Source organism: Triticum urartu, chromosome 1A (assembly GCF_056163025.1).
Source record: "Triticum urartu cultivar PI428250 chromosome 1A, HENAU_Tu73, whole genome shotgun sequence".
Taxonomy (NCBI): Eukaryota; Viridiplantae; Streptophyta; class Magnoliopsida; order Poales; family Poaceae; genus Triticum; species Triticum urartu.
This window is the reverse complement of record NC_141873.1, coordinates 85,294,187-85,310,291: the sequence shown is the minus strand read 5'-3', so window position 1 is coordinate 85,310,291 and position 16,105 is coordinate 85,294,187. Positions and strand designations below refer to the sequence as shown.

At 46.7% G+C, this 16,105-nt stretch overlaps 2 protein-coding genes across 2 annotated transcripts; one reads left to right on the top strand and one right to left on the bottom strand.

Annotated features, from left to right (window-relative positions):
- The first annotated feature begins 4,184 nt into the window (after window positions 1-4,184).
- On the top strand, window positions 4,185-8,089 carry LOC125508394 (zinc-finger homeodomain protein 9-like). Its single transcript, XM_087513793.1, has 2 exons — window positions 4,185-4,974; window positions 7,030-8,089. Exon 2 carries the CDS (start codon window positions 7,068-7,070, stop codon window positions 7,932-7,934), a length of 867 nt encoding a protein of 288 aa, XP_087369919.1. The 5' UTR covers window positions 4,185-4,974; window positions 7,030-7,067; the 3' UTR covers window positions 7,935-8,089.
- Window positions 8,090-10,797: 2,708 nt separating this feature from the next.
- LOC147990153 (uncharacterized) lies at window positions 10,798-11,445 on the bottom strand. The gene has a single exon (XM_087524312.1). It carries the CDS (start codon window positions 11,443-11,445, stop codon window positions 10,798-10,800), a length of 648 nt encoding a protein of 215 aa, XP_087380438.1.
- Between the last annotated feature and the right edge of the window lie 4,660 nt (window positions 11,446-16,105).

Sequence of the window (16,105 nt, the reverse complement as noted above, 5' to 3'; positions counted from 1 at the left end):
TTGTCATTTACTTCTGCTCCTCGTTGGGTTTGACACTCTTACTTATCGAAAGGACTACGATTGATCCCCTATACTTGTGGGTCATCTAACTGCGCTGCCCAAAGCACGAGTACCAACACTGCAAACCCCAACTCGATGCTTAAAGCAGAAAAATTGTTCTCAGGGAAGATTCCGTAGCTATGGTGCATACTACTTCGCTCTTGCATCACTGTATTTACTCATACCAACTCATTTCAAATTTGAAGGATCCAATTGAAATTCCAATGGCGCAACATCTATGTTTTAAACATGTTTCTTTAACTAGTTTGCTATTGTAACTTGTTGTATCTTGATTTCAGTTTCAATTGTATAAATAGTTATGTTCTCATGTCATGCACATTACAAGTGTTGTTAGTGTTGTGTAGTTAACTACACTTATATCCTGTTTATGCTGCTTTGTCTTAAACAGATATTATTTGAACTGTGTCTCTATCTTGATTTGGCTACATAAACTAGAATGATATAGACAATACAATGACCATAGTACATAGATATATATATATATATATATTTGTTTCATGTTGTTATCCTGTCCACCTTACTACTGAACTGGTTTATAAAAATGAGTTTCATACACTACTTGCTAAACACGTGATGTGTCTCCTTGTTCCTTTTTTAGAATGCCGACAGAACATCGGAGAAGAGTACCCCACTATGCAATGGTAAAAGAAGTAATGTGGATAAGGTTCAAGATAGTGAGACAACCCTGTTGGTCTCTAAGAAAGCTGATAAAAACTATGTTGAGGACAGTGAGACAACCCCAAAGTCCTACCTTGATGTAGTGTTGAAGTTACTCGGCACTACCATTGGCACAAGCTCTTCAAACTCGTTGCCTGAAACAGTTCGACTTCTTAAGTCTCAACTACAAGCTGAAAGACATCGATCAGCTATGCTCCGACAATAAGCCTAAGGACTAAGGAAGTCCCTACAGAATTCGGATGCATACTTTCTAGAGCAACAACAAGAGTTAGAGGATTTCAGTGCCACACAAGAGAAATCTAATAAGCCTGCTAAGCTTCTTGCCAGCATGGTGGGTACCCAAGATATCGTTTCTTGAGCTCTTCTGAAGTGGTATCAGTTCTGGACTTGTTTTGCTGCGGTGTTTATTTGCACCGGTGGCCAACTTTGATGCCAAGTGTATGTAATATGTTGCTTCGTTGGTCCCTAGATTTGCACTAATGGCAAACTTTGATGCCCACTAGATGTAATATGTGTAATAGCCGTAATAGCCTAGCGTTAGTTGCTTGCTATTTATTTCCTTATAGTCTTCTTTATTTGTTTGCTTCTAGTCACTCCAGTTCTTTTTCCTCGGTTTGCCAGTGGCCGCAAAACCATGGCCCACATACGGACCATTCTAACAATGGGCCTGCTACCTGGTGTAGTAACCTTGGGCCTCATATGGGCCGTAGGATCCATGGGCCTCCTACAAACCTTAGGATACATCGACCATACTTGGGTTGTACTATCCATAGACTAATATCAGGCCGCAATATGGATCGTAAAAGGGCCAAAATCGGGTCGTCCATTCATGGGCCCAGATCATAATGGGCCAGTAACATGCTTGAACGCAACACATGCTCAATTCTGTCAACATGCATAATAGGTCATTACTGGGTCGGAATACATGATAGGATGAAAATGGCCCAAAGGATTAACGGGCCACAAACGGCCCGATTGTAAGTACGGGCTGAATTTGGCCCATTAGCGGAACAAGCCAGTAATGGAACATAAGTAATCGAGTGCCAGAAATCAACCCAAGAATTTACAGGCCCTTAGAAGGCTGAAAGATAACACAAGCTGGAAATGACCCAACTGAACCATGGGGCTTTAATGGGTTCAAAGAAATTTACTGTTCATTATGAGTCAGAATCACCACGGGACGTTAAATGGCCTAGAGATACAAAAGTCCTTATATGGGCCGAAAGTGACAATGGGCTCAAATCATATTGGACAACCCATATGACACTACTAGGCCGAATTCGGAAAGGCCATAATGGGTCGTGAGTGCCCGATCCGTAAATGGGCTATATGCGAACATTGCCGTTAACATGCTTTCAATGGCCCAGCCTGATAACTTTTGACCAAGTCAAACGGGCCGACCTTTTTAACCTAAATGGTCCACTGTTGGGCTGTGCCACATGTCACTTTTTCATAGGCCTGTCTCATGCATTAGATGAATGACATATATCGCGACGCCGAGCTGACACGTCGTTCCTTTGGCCAATGACAATTTTACACGTGGAAAATCCCCATTGGTCCGGGTTGTTAATGGGTGATCGGGTCCAAACCAGAACCCGATAGCTTAACGACGACCCGTTACGATGTATGTCATGTGTCCGTTACCCTTGACCAAAACACTTCCATGACGCGACATTTATCATCATTGGATTGGATACTTCCCCGATGATAATTTGAATATTGCCATGGAACACTTCTATGATAACACAAGTATTACTATCTTGATTTTGTCATAAAATCATCACGAATGCACATGCATGACAGAAAACGTGACCTACTATGACAAACATGTATCATCATAGAAGTGTTTTTTTGTAGTGTTAGTAGTTCCATCGATGGATGTTCCCCCCGCACGTGCAGATACCTTGGAGGCATTGCACATGCGATGCTCTCACAAACATTATGAGAAAACCTCGAGGAACTACACGAGGGATCCGCGAGGAGGAGACAGGGACACACATCGCCAACTCTCCTTCCACTGCCGTGACTGAACGTCTATGGTAAAACTTGATCCCGTGATGTATCCCCCGTAGTATGTTCTTGGTTGTGCGGTAGAATGTGGTTGCGCTAGCGTAGTGTACCATGTGCCCCAACACATCCCACGTACCCGCGATGTAGGGATGCGCCCGTGGTGATGGTGACAAATCAGGTAGGCATGGAGAAAGTCCCGCTTGGCATACTCCCGAGTCAACCGCGTCCTACCGTTACTAACAATCTCAATGCTACCTTCTGTTTTATCACCACTACATTTCCCCCTCCCCTCACATCGTCTTAGTATAAAGTGCAACACAACTAAACTCGCCACCCAGTTCGGGGATAATCTTGCATCGTCGGTACCAACACCAGATATTCTCCTTTGTAGCGTCTCCAATACTCCCATCGGCCATGCTCACTATCGCTACCATCGCCGCTATGTATATTCCTTCAATAACCAATATGATACATAAGTATGCCCCCACTAAATTTTGGATGCCCTCGAGGAAAGATCTCCAGCTGATTTTCAACAAAGAGAAAACTAGAATGGTGTGAAGAGTAAGGGGAGGGGAGGGAGATCATCATCGATTCAAAAAGTTCTCCCTGCGCCCCGATCAAGAGGTTAGTTCACTCATCTCATGTCTATCATCAATTACTCTTATTCTTTTGGTAAGACACTGATCTAATACATAACTACCGCCCCACTAAATTCTGGATGCCTTGGAGTGGTAGATCTTCAGATTTGGAATTCGACAAACATAAAATTATATATGGAAGGGCTCGACAAGTAAGGGGAGGGGACGGAGATCATCATCGATTTGAAAAGCTCTCCCTTCGCCCTTCTATTGGTTAGTTAAATTATCTACAATCTATCATCAATTACTCTAAAGTTTTTTTGTAAGACAACTGATCTAATACATAACGATCCCCCTTTTGAACTCCGGATGCCCTAGAGGGGAAGATCTTCGGATTTGGCTTTCAAAAATACAAATTATACATGGAAAGCCCCACGTGTAAGGGGAGGGAATGGAGATCACCATCAACTAGAAAATTTCTCGCTTCGCCCAATCTAGTGGTTAGTTAACTCATCTTATGTCTATCATCTCTTTTTGGTGTTCGCGTGTTTCTTGTGAAATAAAATTGGTGTTCACATGTTTTTAACAAATCCATGGAACTAATGTGATTTTTAACAATATGCTTAATGCTGGCTTTCATGTTAAAAGACAAAAAGATTCGTTTGTAGAACAGAGGGACTAAGAGTTTTCCTTCCATTTTTTTTAAGTCCATTCACAGAATGCCTCTTCTTACAGCTGACCTTTCATATGGTGCCTGGTTTGGAGAATACAAGTACTGCTCATATTGGACCTCAACACATCTTTGCACTGCAAGTATTCTTCTTCACTCGTATCAACCATCAGGTCCAAACCGTCCAATCCATACATGGATGATCAATCATAGTCCATTACCTCAATACGTGTTTAAAATTGGAGTACATTTACACCGATCACTTTTTATTGTGTAAAACGCGCATCCACGCAAGATGAGCTCATTATTTATCACACCGCATCCTCCATTGGCCTGTTTCACGTCATCACCTTTCTGATCTTGGTCACTAGAGACTAGGGCTTGCCTCCAGATTAACGTCCAGCCCTACATCACCATCTAGTTCGGCGAAAAATATCCCTCCCCCCCCCCCCTTTCCCTCGCGTCGCCCCTCTCGGGCGGCTCGAGGGCGACAACCCTAACCCTCGCCGCTTCCCCCATTCCTCTCCTCCCTCCTCGCCGCCGCCAGAGGCATCCGCCGGGCAAGCCCGGGGCGTGGCCAAGGAAGGTGGCAGCGGGGCCTCCGCTGCTCCGTATCTCCAGCGGAGGGCGTCAGGATCCGGGGCGGCGGCCTTGTTCGGTGAGGCGTCACCGTCTCCTCGGCTGGTGGTGGCACGGGTGTGGCCCGGTGGGCTTGGCTGCGCGGGCAGCAAGCTTTCCGGCGGACGTGATCCGCGGCGCCGGCGGTGGGGCTTCTGGCCTCTTGCGGCTCCAGATCTGGTCGCCCCTTTCCCCTTCTACTATACTGCGTGCTCCACCACTTCATATCTGGACTGGGTCGATAGGGTTCTCCGGCGCCTGGAGCTGGATGCGGTGTTGGTGGTGTGGAGCCTTGACCGGGAGAAATCCATGGCGGCGGCGTCCATGGACGCCATTCCCCTTCTTGGAGGCACCATTCAGGTATTTTGCTCCACCCTCCCCTTCCCCTAGCCTCCCGGGTGAAAACCCAAATTTTGTTGGGCGGCGACGGTGCTCTTGGCGCCGTTTGCTTCGTGAAGTCGTCGCCTTGGATGCTTTTTGGACTATGGGCTCTGCGGCGTGGTGGTTGTCGGGTGGCGGCGACAGCGTGGCCCCAGTGGCGGAGGTAGCCGCTTCTCCTTCCGCCCTAGACTCCCCGTTGTTGTCTGACCGGCAGCTCTCTCCTCTCCAGAGGATTGTCAGTGGGCAGTGGTGATGCGGTGTTTCTGGTGAAGTTTCTTAGTCATGTAGGGTGTGCTCTGTCCCTACTTCCTCTGATTGCATCCTTCCGTTCATGTTCTAGGGTGAGCAACCCATATGTCGACGGTTCGGCGCCTTTCGAGCCAGGCGAGGAGGCAGGGGCCTCCTTCGACAGTGGGAATGGATGGAGATGTTGTTCCAGGGCCTTGGTTGTTTGGTGTCGACCTATCCTATCCTCGACAGCGAGCGCTCCCCGGAGCCCCATTTCTTCGTCCCTGGCGATCCTTGTGTGGACGAGGGCCTCTGCGTGCTTCGGCTTGTGTTTTTCTTGTGCTATCTTTCTAGCTGTAGTGAGTGAGATATTGAGAGCTGCCTACCAGCATCCTTGTATCTTGCCGTTTTCTTGTGTTTTTGTTTGTTCGAGTTTGTATTGCTATGGTTGTAATCCTGGCCGGTTGATGGCTTTGTTAATTCAAAGCCGGGCTCCTCTGAAGCCTTCGTTCTAAAAACATCACCATCTAAAAACGTGCCCTTTTCTATAGGCTTGGCTGCATGCATTTCTGCTGATTTTTTTTTTGTGAAATACATTAGTGCTGATTAGCACCCATCTTGTAAGAAACTACTATAATGTGTACCCATCTTAAGAAACTAATGCGTACTAGCTAGTGTTTATCTCTCCACACGCTATTTTGTATCTTTAGAAACTAACTAATGTATCCTAATATTACTCCTCTTTCATCAAATATAGATTTGTATCTTTAGAAATATAGATTTGTATTACCCCGCAAAAAAAATATAGATTTGTATCTTTAGAAACTAATAACGAACTAATGCGTCCTAGAGATAGTGCATATCTCTTTTGTCTCATTTCCCATCACTGCTTACATATGTGATTTTTGTATATATAATCTAGAGAAATTAATACATGCCATAATATAGATGACAACCGTATATAGATAGATTAGAGATAAGTGCAACCGTATTAATTTATATTGGATATATATATCTATGTATATATGATTTCTATCTTAAGATAAATGCATGTTATAATGAGAAATCTCCAAATAAATAAGTACATATTTCTGGTAAATCTTGAGAAATTAATCATGTATATATCGAGAAATTAATAGTGTATATATATATATATAAATTAATATGGTATGTATATACATTTTTTTGCGGGTGGTATATATAATATATACATATACTATATCTTTAGAGCCAACGAGTTCTAGCTAGCATTGTTTGGTACGTAGCATTGAGGCTCTACATCTGGACCACTGGACGTGACACAACCAACGGCGGGTTCGAGGTTGTGTGTCCATCTACGAAAGAGTGGGTGAGTGGGTGCGAGTTCTAGTGATCTATCTCTAAGAATTCTTTGGAAAATAATTCCCTCCACTCACGAACTACACGGGTAATGATTACAACCATGAGAGTTTTATAGTCATCTGGCGTTGTTAGTCTATCTCTAAAAAATATTATTGCTCTCTTTGACAGTCCACCTATGTATTTTACTTGCAAGTTAAACGCGTAGTTAACATTAGCCCATAGTGATGCAAGAGGAGATGTGAAAGTGTCATTCTGCTCGTAGATGGACACGCGTAGTAAATTCTGAACAATAGCAAGAAAAATTTGATGTTTTTTTGGAGAGAAACATTCTTAAGTGTTCTCCTTACACATATTTTTTTTGTGAAGAGATGACATTCACAATTCTTTGGGTAAAAAAATATAGGCACTCCAAAAACGCTTCAAAAATAGCATTCTCAGAGTTCTAATTTTGTTTTTTCTCCCTAGTGTGTAATCTTTGTCAAGCAAGTGACATCGTGGAGGCCATGGACGTCAAGTACCCCAGCGGCTCTGTCAAGAAGGTGAGGCAGGCAGTTGTGGCGCCGGCGGTGCAAGAGGCGAAGTACAACGAGTGCGGCAGGAACCATGCACTGGCTAGCGGTGGGCATGTCGTGGACGGCTGTGGGGAGTGGATGCCCTTGGGGGACCTCAACCCCGCCGACGCGTCGTCGTACAAGTGTGCAGCCTGCGGCTGCCACCGCAGCTTCCACCGCAAGGTGATGACGGAGAGGTCGCCGCTGTTGGCGCCCATGGTGGAGACAGTGCTCCATGGCCTGCCGCAGCGCAGGAAGGAGGAGACGTCGGAGGACTGGCTCCCGGGTGTCGACTCTAACACCAACTCAGATGGCATGAAGTACGACTCAGATGCCACAGAGTACGACTCAGAAGGCACGGAGTACGATGACGAGTGCTCCGTGCCCCAACCACTGCAACCTCCACCTGTGTACCATCCAGCACAGGTGACGCAACAGCTCTCTTCTGGGCAACATAACTTCCTGCCGAGGGCACTGAAGATCCAGAGGCTTGCCGCCCAGCTCTCACCGGCGACGGCGCCACCGCCTCATGGGGTTATGTTGGAGAGGAAGCGGTCCCGCACCACGTTCACCACCGACCAGAAGCTGCGGATGGAGGAGCTGTCGGAGCACCTGGGGTGGCGCCTGCAGAAGCGCGACAAGGACTTCATCGAAGCAAGATGCCACGACATAGGCGTCAGCAAGAAAGTCTTCAGGAACTGGATGAACAACAAGAAGCGTAAGTACCCCAGCGGCCACAACCCCTCCGCTGCAGCATCATCTGTTGTCGAACCATCCCGTCTCCATCTTCCCCCACCACCATCACACCACCAGTGTTAGAATAAATCTTGTATGTGTCTAGTTTTCTCTGCCATGGCAACATTCGGCTATCATGGAAGCTTTTATTTGTTCTGCTACCATGGAAGCATTTATCATTTCTGCTACCATGGGATGTTTTTCGGCCGCCATGAAAAGCATTTCTTATGTTAGCGTTTTTTGCTGGTAGGCTCAACTACTTTGAGCGATTTTCGTGGCACGGTCGATCCATCTGTGGGATGTCACAAATCTGTCGGGGTCATGGGCATTGCACGTTTTCCTTGTACCAGAATAAAAGAAGGTGAAAGAAATGAGAAAAGTCGCAATTGCACGCGGCGCGAAAAGCACGCATCCATGCACAGGAACCTGGATCGGACGGTTCATATCGAGGCATTGGGTCAAGAGGAGCTCATTATTTATCACACTTCATCCTCCATTAGCCCGTTTCATGTCCATCACTTTTTTGACCTTAGTCACTGGAGGCTAGGCTTGGCTCCAGATTAAAACGTGGCCTTTGCTACAGGCTTGGTTGCATGCATTACTGCTGATTAGTACCCTGCTTAAGAAACTAATGCATACCCGTCTTAAGAAACTAATGCGTACTAGCTAGTGTATATCTCTCCACATGCTATTTTGTATCTTTGGAAACAAACTAATGCATCCTAATATTACTGCTCTTTCGTCAAATATAGATTTGTATCTTTAGAAACTAATCACTAACTAATGCCAACTAGCGATAGATTTGTATCTTATAGATGTGAATTTTGTATAGATAATCTTGACAAATTAATACATGCTGTAATATCGAAGACAACCATATTCTTTAATTTACACACACACACACACACACACACAATTTGTATCCTGAGATAAATGCATGTAATAATAAGAAATCTCCAAATATATATATATATAGGCGAAATTGTGGATATCCGAACAGACTCTGGTCAGAACTATCGCAACCACACATGCCTGCTCTGTGATCCGTGCGTGGGCCGAAGGATGAAAAGTAGAAGGCCTTTTTCTTGTTTATTATCCGCGCGTCAACCCTATTATCCCTGGGAGCTCCTATCGGGCGCTTCAGGTGCCCGAACCTTTCCCTGGCGCTCGCTACGGCGCCCAGTTGGGCCGGCCCACGAATCGCGCTCAGCAGCGTACACAACAGCTCACGATTTTTTTTTTGGAAAAAGACATCTCCTGGTCTCGAACACACAACCTTCCAGTTTAGGTACGAGTCCGCTAGCCACTCAATCTATCATGTAAGTAGTGATTAGTAACAGCGGCAAAGGCATAATAAATAATGTCGCCGTGCTATTCTATTTCATAGATTTTTTTTGGAAAGAGATCGTGACATTGAAATAGTTCATAGATTTTGAAAATTGTTCTTCATTTTGGAGGAAAATTACACAAACCTGAAAAAGTTCATTGGTTTTCAAAAAAGGTTCATCAAATTTGAAAAAAATCTTTTATTGGTTTTGAAAAACGTTCATCAAAATCAAAAAAAATTAATGCATATTCATTTAATGTTCATCAAACTTGAAAAATAGTTCAACGAATTTGAAAAAGAGTTCATCGAATTTGAAAAATGTTCATCCAAATTGAAAAAAGAGTTAATAAATTTTCAAGAAAAGTTCATCGAATTTGAAAAAAGTTCATCGAATTTGGAAAAAAAGTTCATCAGATTTGAAAAAAGTTCATCAAATTTGAAAAAAGTTCATCGAATTTGGAAAAGAGTTCATCAAATTTGAAAAATGTTTATCGGATTTGGAAGAAGGTCATCGGATTTGAAAAAAGTTCATCAAATTTGAAAAAAGTTCATCGAAATTGGAAAAAGAGTTCATCGAATTTGAAAAAAGTTTATCGGATTTGGAAAAAAGTTCATCCAATTTGAAAAAAGTTCATCGAATTTGGAAAAGAGTTCATCGAATTTGAAAAAAGTCATTGATTTTTAAGAAAAAAATCACGAATTTCAAGCAAAAACATCAAACTAGGAAGAACCAAAAAAAAGGAAAAACAGAAAACAAAAACGAAAAAAGGAAAATGGAAAAGAGGAATGAATAGATAAGAAATAGAGGAAAAAGATGCTAGTTCACATATGAGCGAGTTAGCGTGATGGTTAGCGATGCTTTGCTTGACAGGGATGTTGCTGGTGCTTAGGAAAAAGGAGATGGGCCGGCCCAGCGGAGTGAAAGGGGTGTGCGCCGTGTACCAGTAAGCCTAAAACGGGCGCTACATGCTCCGTTTAGGAAATGTCGCGATCCCTGTGCCTTTTCTGCAGTAGGCGACACTTTTGACAGAGGGACCACGCGCTGACATTGAAGCCCATGGACCATCCCAGAACCGAGTCGTAGCCGGGGAACCTTTTCATGGCATGATTTTTTTCTCTACCGTGGCTGCCACTGTTTTCTTTTTGTCCCATTGCTCGCTCACGGTGATGCTGAAAAGATTCTTTTGCCTCTCGTCCTCTCACCCCGTCTCCTCCTCCAAGCCTCCGACGAGAGGTGGTCGTGCGCAAGATTTCCGGGCTCCTCCTCTCAACCGTGGACTGCGCCAACCCAACGGCTAGGACAACGTCGAAAACATGCTCTCTCTCTGTGAATCTCTTCCGCTAAGGTCATGGGCTGCTCCTTTAGAGCATCTCCAGCCGTTGACCCTTTCAGGACGTCAAAAAAGAGTGGCCTGGGGTGAACCGATGCTAGATTGGCCCCTGAAGCGACCTACCTCCATGCCACGCTCCCCAGGCACCGCCCCTCAGCCGCGGCAAATTCAAACGTAGTCATTATCGCTCACAAAATAGACGTCACAAATCCGGCGATCAAGCGGCCACAAGTTCGACGATCGAATGAAAAGTCTGGCGTACAAAAAGCAGAAAGGACACGCTTGCGCATCAGACAACGAGGTCGGCCTCCGGCGTCGGCGGAGTCGGCGTGCGCGGGCTTGGCGGGGTCTCCATGCTTGGCGGCATCGGCGTGGCTTCTGTGCTGTGGGGAGTCTCGGCGGCATTATCGCTCGGGCTTGGCGGCGGCGTCGGCGTGGGCGGCGTCGTTGAGGGAAGCTGGTTCAGGATGAGGCCACGCTCCGCCAAGTACCACGCCTTGACCGCCTCGTCGTTGCTCTGGAGCATGTCCTCCCCGCCCAGCAGGAAAGCCAGGGCGGTGTTTCTCTTCTTCGCGGCAACGTTGGTCCGGAGTAGGTCGAGCTTGACGGCGCTGCTCGACATCAACGCCGACCACTGCGCCTCGGTTTTCTCTTCACGAAGGGCGGCCCGGGCCTGCGCGTCGGCGAGGCAGTGCTCGATGGACTCCTGCACACGAGCGGTGGGTGCGTCGGCGTGTTTCCCCTTCTTGGCACATTTGTTGCCGTCCGGCCGCCCTTCTGACACGTCCGGAGTCGGCGCGTCCGGCTTGTAAGTTTCCTTGGCCTTGTCGAGGGTGCGCCGGACTTCCGCCCACTTCTCGCACATGTCAATGCGCTTGTAGACGTGGAGGTACTTGAATTCGGTGTCGTTGTTGCCTTGCCGATACAAGGCGAACATGCGCAGCAACTGCGCGGAGGAACAAACAGTTGGCGGGTGCACACGGTGAAGATAGGTGGGAGACCGACGTGCCATACCTGATCCTCAACGCTGGCGCCGCTCTCTTGGCGAGCCACGACCTCCTCGACGATCCCATGCCATTTGTTGCACGCACCCTGGATACGCCCCAATTGGTTCGCCATCGCCTTCACCCCGCGCTGCATGTAGACGCCTTTGAAGTAGGGGTCGATGAGTTTGCGCTCGTCGAACTCGGCCTTGATGCGCTCCCAGTACGTCTCGATGCTCTGGTTTGTGCCGATGGTCGGGTCGAGGCAGACGACTTTTCATGCTTCGGCGAGGCATTCCTCCTCCTTGGACGCCCACTTGATGCGCGGCTCGCCGGACCTGGCCGCCCGCTTCTTCTTCTTGCGCCTCCTCGTCGGAACAGTCGCCGGCTCCTCCTCTTGCTCCTCCTGCTCCTTCTCGTCGTAGACGTAGCCGAGCTCGCCGTCCATGCCGCCGCTGAGATCCACCGTGTTGTCCGGGGTCACGAATCCAGGAGACGCGGCGGCCGCGGCCGAGCCTGTCGCGATGATGTCGTCCATGTCGGCCTCGGTCTCGTCGATGTCGCCGAGGTGCGAGAAGGGCAGCGCACCACGGCGGAGAGGGGGCGTCCGGGAGGACGCGTAGGCGGGCGGCGAGTAGTTGTATGGAGGGTACTGCACGCCGACGAAGGCGGGCGAGGGCGTGCGCTGGGCCGGGTGTCCATGGGGAAAGGTGACGTTGGGGTTGAACTCACCGTGCGCGTCCCCGTCGGCGTAGCCCGGCGAGGGCGCACATCCCATGGATGTGGCGACGGAGAGCCGACGCCTTGCTGACCCCATGGCGCGTACTGGGCGTGGCTGCCGGGTGGATTCATCATCCCCGCGCGAGTCGCCTCGGCCTCGGCTTGGTCCGCCGAAGCCGCAGCCGCCCGCGCCGCGGTGTCACAGGCCTTCTTGGCGATCGCCCTGTTCTGCCAGTCGGCAATGACAGCCTCCCGTCGCTGAACTTTCGCCCTCCACTCGGCGTTTGTCATGTCCGGTGTCTTGGATGGCGTCGCCTTCGGCTTCCTCTACTTCGGCTGGGCGACGGAGGCGGCCGCGATTGCCGCGGCGCGGGGGGCGACGTACTTTTTCGGTGGCATGGCGACCGGCTGGGAGGCGAGCGGGAGGGAGAAGCGGGAGGAATGGAAAAAATAGGAGGAAAGTGGGGGAAAAGTAGGAAGGAACGGCGGGAAGAGGCGCTCGACTCGCCGACAGAGCGTACCCACCTGCCCTTTTCATTTCTGGCGGCGCCCCAGGGTGCCGGGTTTGGCCTGGGTCTGCCGGCACTAGTTTCAGCCCGAACCGACGAAAAATGGGCTTCTGGGAATGCTGAGCCGTTTTTTCAGCGTCGACGCGACAAAAACATCTAAAAAGGACCTGTTGGGATGCGGCGGGAGATGCTCTTACGGGCTACTCCACCACGTGCTTCTCCCGCTCGCCTCGTTCCTTCCTCTGGTTGGCCGAGTAGAGGCTGACCGCGAGCTGCAGGACCATGTTTTGGAGATTTGTCCGCGTGTGTTTCTTCAAGTCCATGTCCACCGATGCATGCACTTTATTCAGTTTTTCACTTTTAGTTTTAGAGCTATCTGAACCGATGTGCATCTGTGTTTGATTTGAATTTTAGTGTTAGAACTATCGGACAGTTCGGACTCCCTTGCTCTCATTCCTCTTCCTCACCTCGTCGCCATGGTCACTGGCCACCTCCTCCATCCCCTTCCTCCGTGCCGCACTTTCCCTCGCCGTCGCACAGTCACATGGTCTTCGTCTAGCACCACGGCTCCGTCCTTCATCCGGTCTGGACAGCCCAGGCTCCATGGCTGGTGCCTGGTGGCCACGATATGTGGGTACTCTTGATCCGCGATGTGCCGGTCTCACGTCGCCTACTCCAAGCAACACCATCTCAGCGCTCTCTCCTCCCCGAGGTCAGAGGAGCAACGACGTAACCCTCGCCATCCAAAGCCTGCCTGCCGAATCAAGTGTTGCTTGATAATTTGGTTGTCTCTCCGTTGAATCATGCATTGATAACCTTGTTTGTCTCCCCGTTGAATCATGTGTTGTTTGATGGCACATCCACTCAGGGGCGGACTCAGAAAGAAAATTGAGAGGGGGTAATAATGTATGGCCGTATTCATGAATTAACAAAGCAATCGTCCATATAAACTAGAACCTAGGCACACTCACTTCATTCTCCATGAGAAAACCAAATTCATTGCAAAGTGAAAGAAAAAACTATCAATTTGAAACAAAATGACTTACACGTGTCCCAAAGTTGCAAAAGAGAACATTGACACTTTGTCTAACAATCTAATCTACAACATGTAAGAAAAAAAATCATTATCAAACGAAGGGAGAATGAAAATATTGAAGGACGCCTTTAAACAAACGAAAAGAGCTTTTAGCACATTACCTTTTGCTTCGTCCCATGCCGTCTTTTCACCTCATGAAAACGTTTAACCATCACTTCATTTTGAAATTTTCCTAGCAATCCTTTTTCTACAAAGCAAATACGACAATGGTTCATACCAATTGACTCTAAAATGTTGGTTGATGTTCCAAATTGTCCTTGGCTTAAATTTTTTAGGACTAGGCTGATCTCCTCATGTTGATTGGGATTGGAATATGCAATCTTCTTCGTTTTAGATGGATATACAAAGGAGTCTTGTTCAAATCAACTAGTTCTGGCATCTTGGTGAGTTTTTTTTACTCTCCGTTAGCTTCTCAACAACTTGATGTGCCAAAAAGCAATGCTTTAAATGAACTGTCAAGGCTTCAAACATGACTAGGCTGATCTCCTCATGTTGATTGGGATTGGAATATGCAATCTTCTTCGTTTTAGATGGATATACAAAGGAGTCTTTGTTCAAATCAACTAGTTCTGGCATCTTGATGTGCCAAAAATGGAGTCTTTGTATGTCCATCTAAAACGAAGAAGATTGCATATTCCAATCCCAATCATGTTTGAAGCCTTAACAGTTCATTTAAAGCATTGCTTTTTGGCACATCAAGTTGTTGAGAAGCTAACGGAGAGTAAAAGAAACTCACCAAGATGCCAGAACTAGTTGATTTGAACAAGACTCCTTTGTATATCCATCTAAAACGAAGAAGATTGCATATTCCAATCCCAATCAACATGAGGAGATCAGCCTAGTCTTAAAAGTTTAAGCCAAGGACAATTTGGAAATTCAACCAACATTTTAGAGCCAATTTGTATGTACCATTGTCGTATTTGCTTTGTAGAAAAAGGATTGCTAGGAAAATTTCAAAATGAAGTGATGGTTAAACGTTTTCATGAGGTGAAAAGACGGCATGGGACGAAGCAAAAGGTAATGTGCTAAAAGCTCTTTTCGTTTGTTTAAAGGCATCCTTCAATATTTTCATTCTCCCCCGTTTGATAATGATTTTTTTTCTTGCATGTTGTAGATTAGATTGTTAGACAAAGTGTCAATGTTCTCTTTTGCAACTTCGGGACACGATATTGACATACTGATGTAAGTCATTTTGTTTCAAATTGATAATTTTTCCTTTCACTTTGCAATGAATTTGGTTTTCTCATGGAGAATGAAGTGAGTGTGCCTAGGTTCTAGTTTATATGGACCATTGCCTTGTTAATTCATGAATACGGCCATACATTATTGCCCCTCTCAATTTTCTTCCTGGGTCCGCCCTTGTCACCAGGAACGTGAACTTAACTAAAGATTTGCCAAGGAACGTTACACTGAACCATAGAGCTGAAAGGAACTGGTAGCACAACCATTTTAAGAGATTACGTAGCACTAACATTCAGGTATCTTAGGTGGAAACGGTAGCACATCCACACTAGGAGACCAAACTGCCCATCCATCATCGGTTTGACATTACTACACGCAAAAATTATACAGAACTGTTCAGTGACCATCCTGCACCACATGTCCGATGAAAAAACGAATATAATGAAGCAGGGCAATTCTGTATCTCTTATATTTGACAAAGCAACCAATGGCCTTTACTTATCAGACAAAATGTAGGCGCCCTTGGATAAGTTTACAGGTCTGTTGGAGGGAGCCGGATCCTCTAACTTAGAGAAACAAAGTCACAGTGCTACAGTGTAATCCTACTGTAAAATGAAGAAGGAATGTTAGAGACGTTTAGCAGATTACTTACTATTGTTATTTGCATATTAATTTAAATCATTTTAGCCTTAGTCATATGGATTGCAAAAAGAAAAGTTAAGGGATTGTAGCTTCTTTAACTTTTCTTCTTAATATAGAGGATCCAGTTCCGTGTTGGAGGCCCAAAAATATAAAGAAGATTAGCAAACATTGGGGTGTTTTTATTTGTACTTGATCAGTGAGGGTTTTACGGTGCCCCAGAGTGGAAAATCGTCACCACAGTCGGCGTTTTCTCCAGACATTGTTTGCATTGCTGCACTCAGCTTGGTTGAGTATGGGGGACTATAATGAGACTATATGGCGATGAGCACTTCAGCCGGTCGCCGAGGCCAGAATGGCAGATGCAAGCTTTTAGGCAGCAGGTCATTGACGACATTTCCTTCCAAGATCTGGGATGGACAGGGTTGCCTTTCACATGGGATAACAGGCAATAGGGCTCTTTTAATG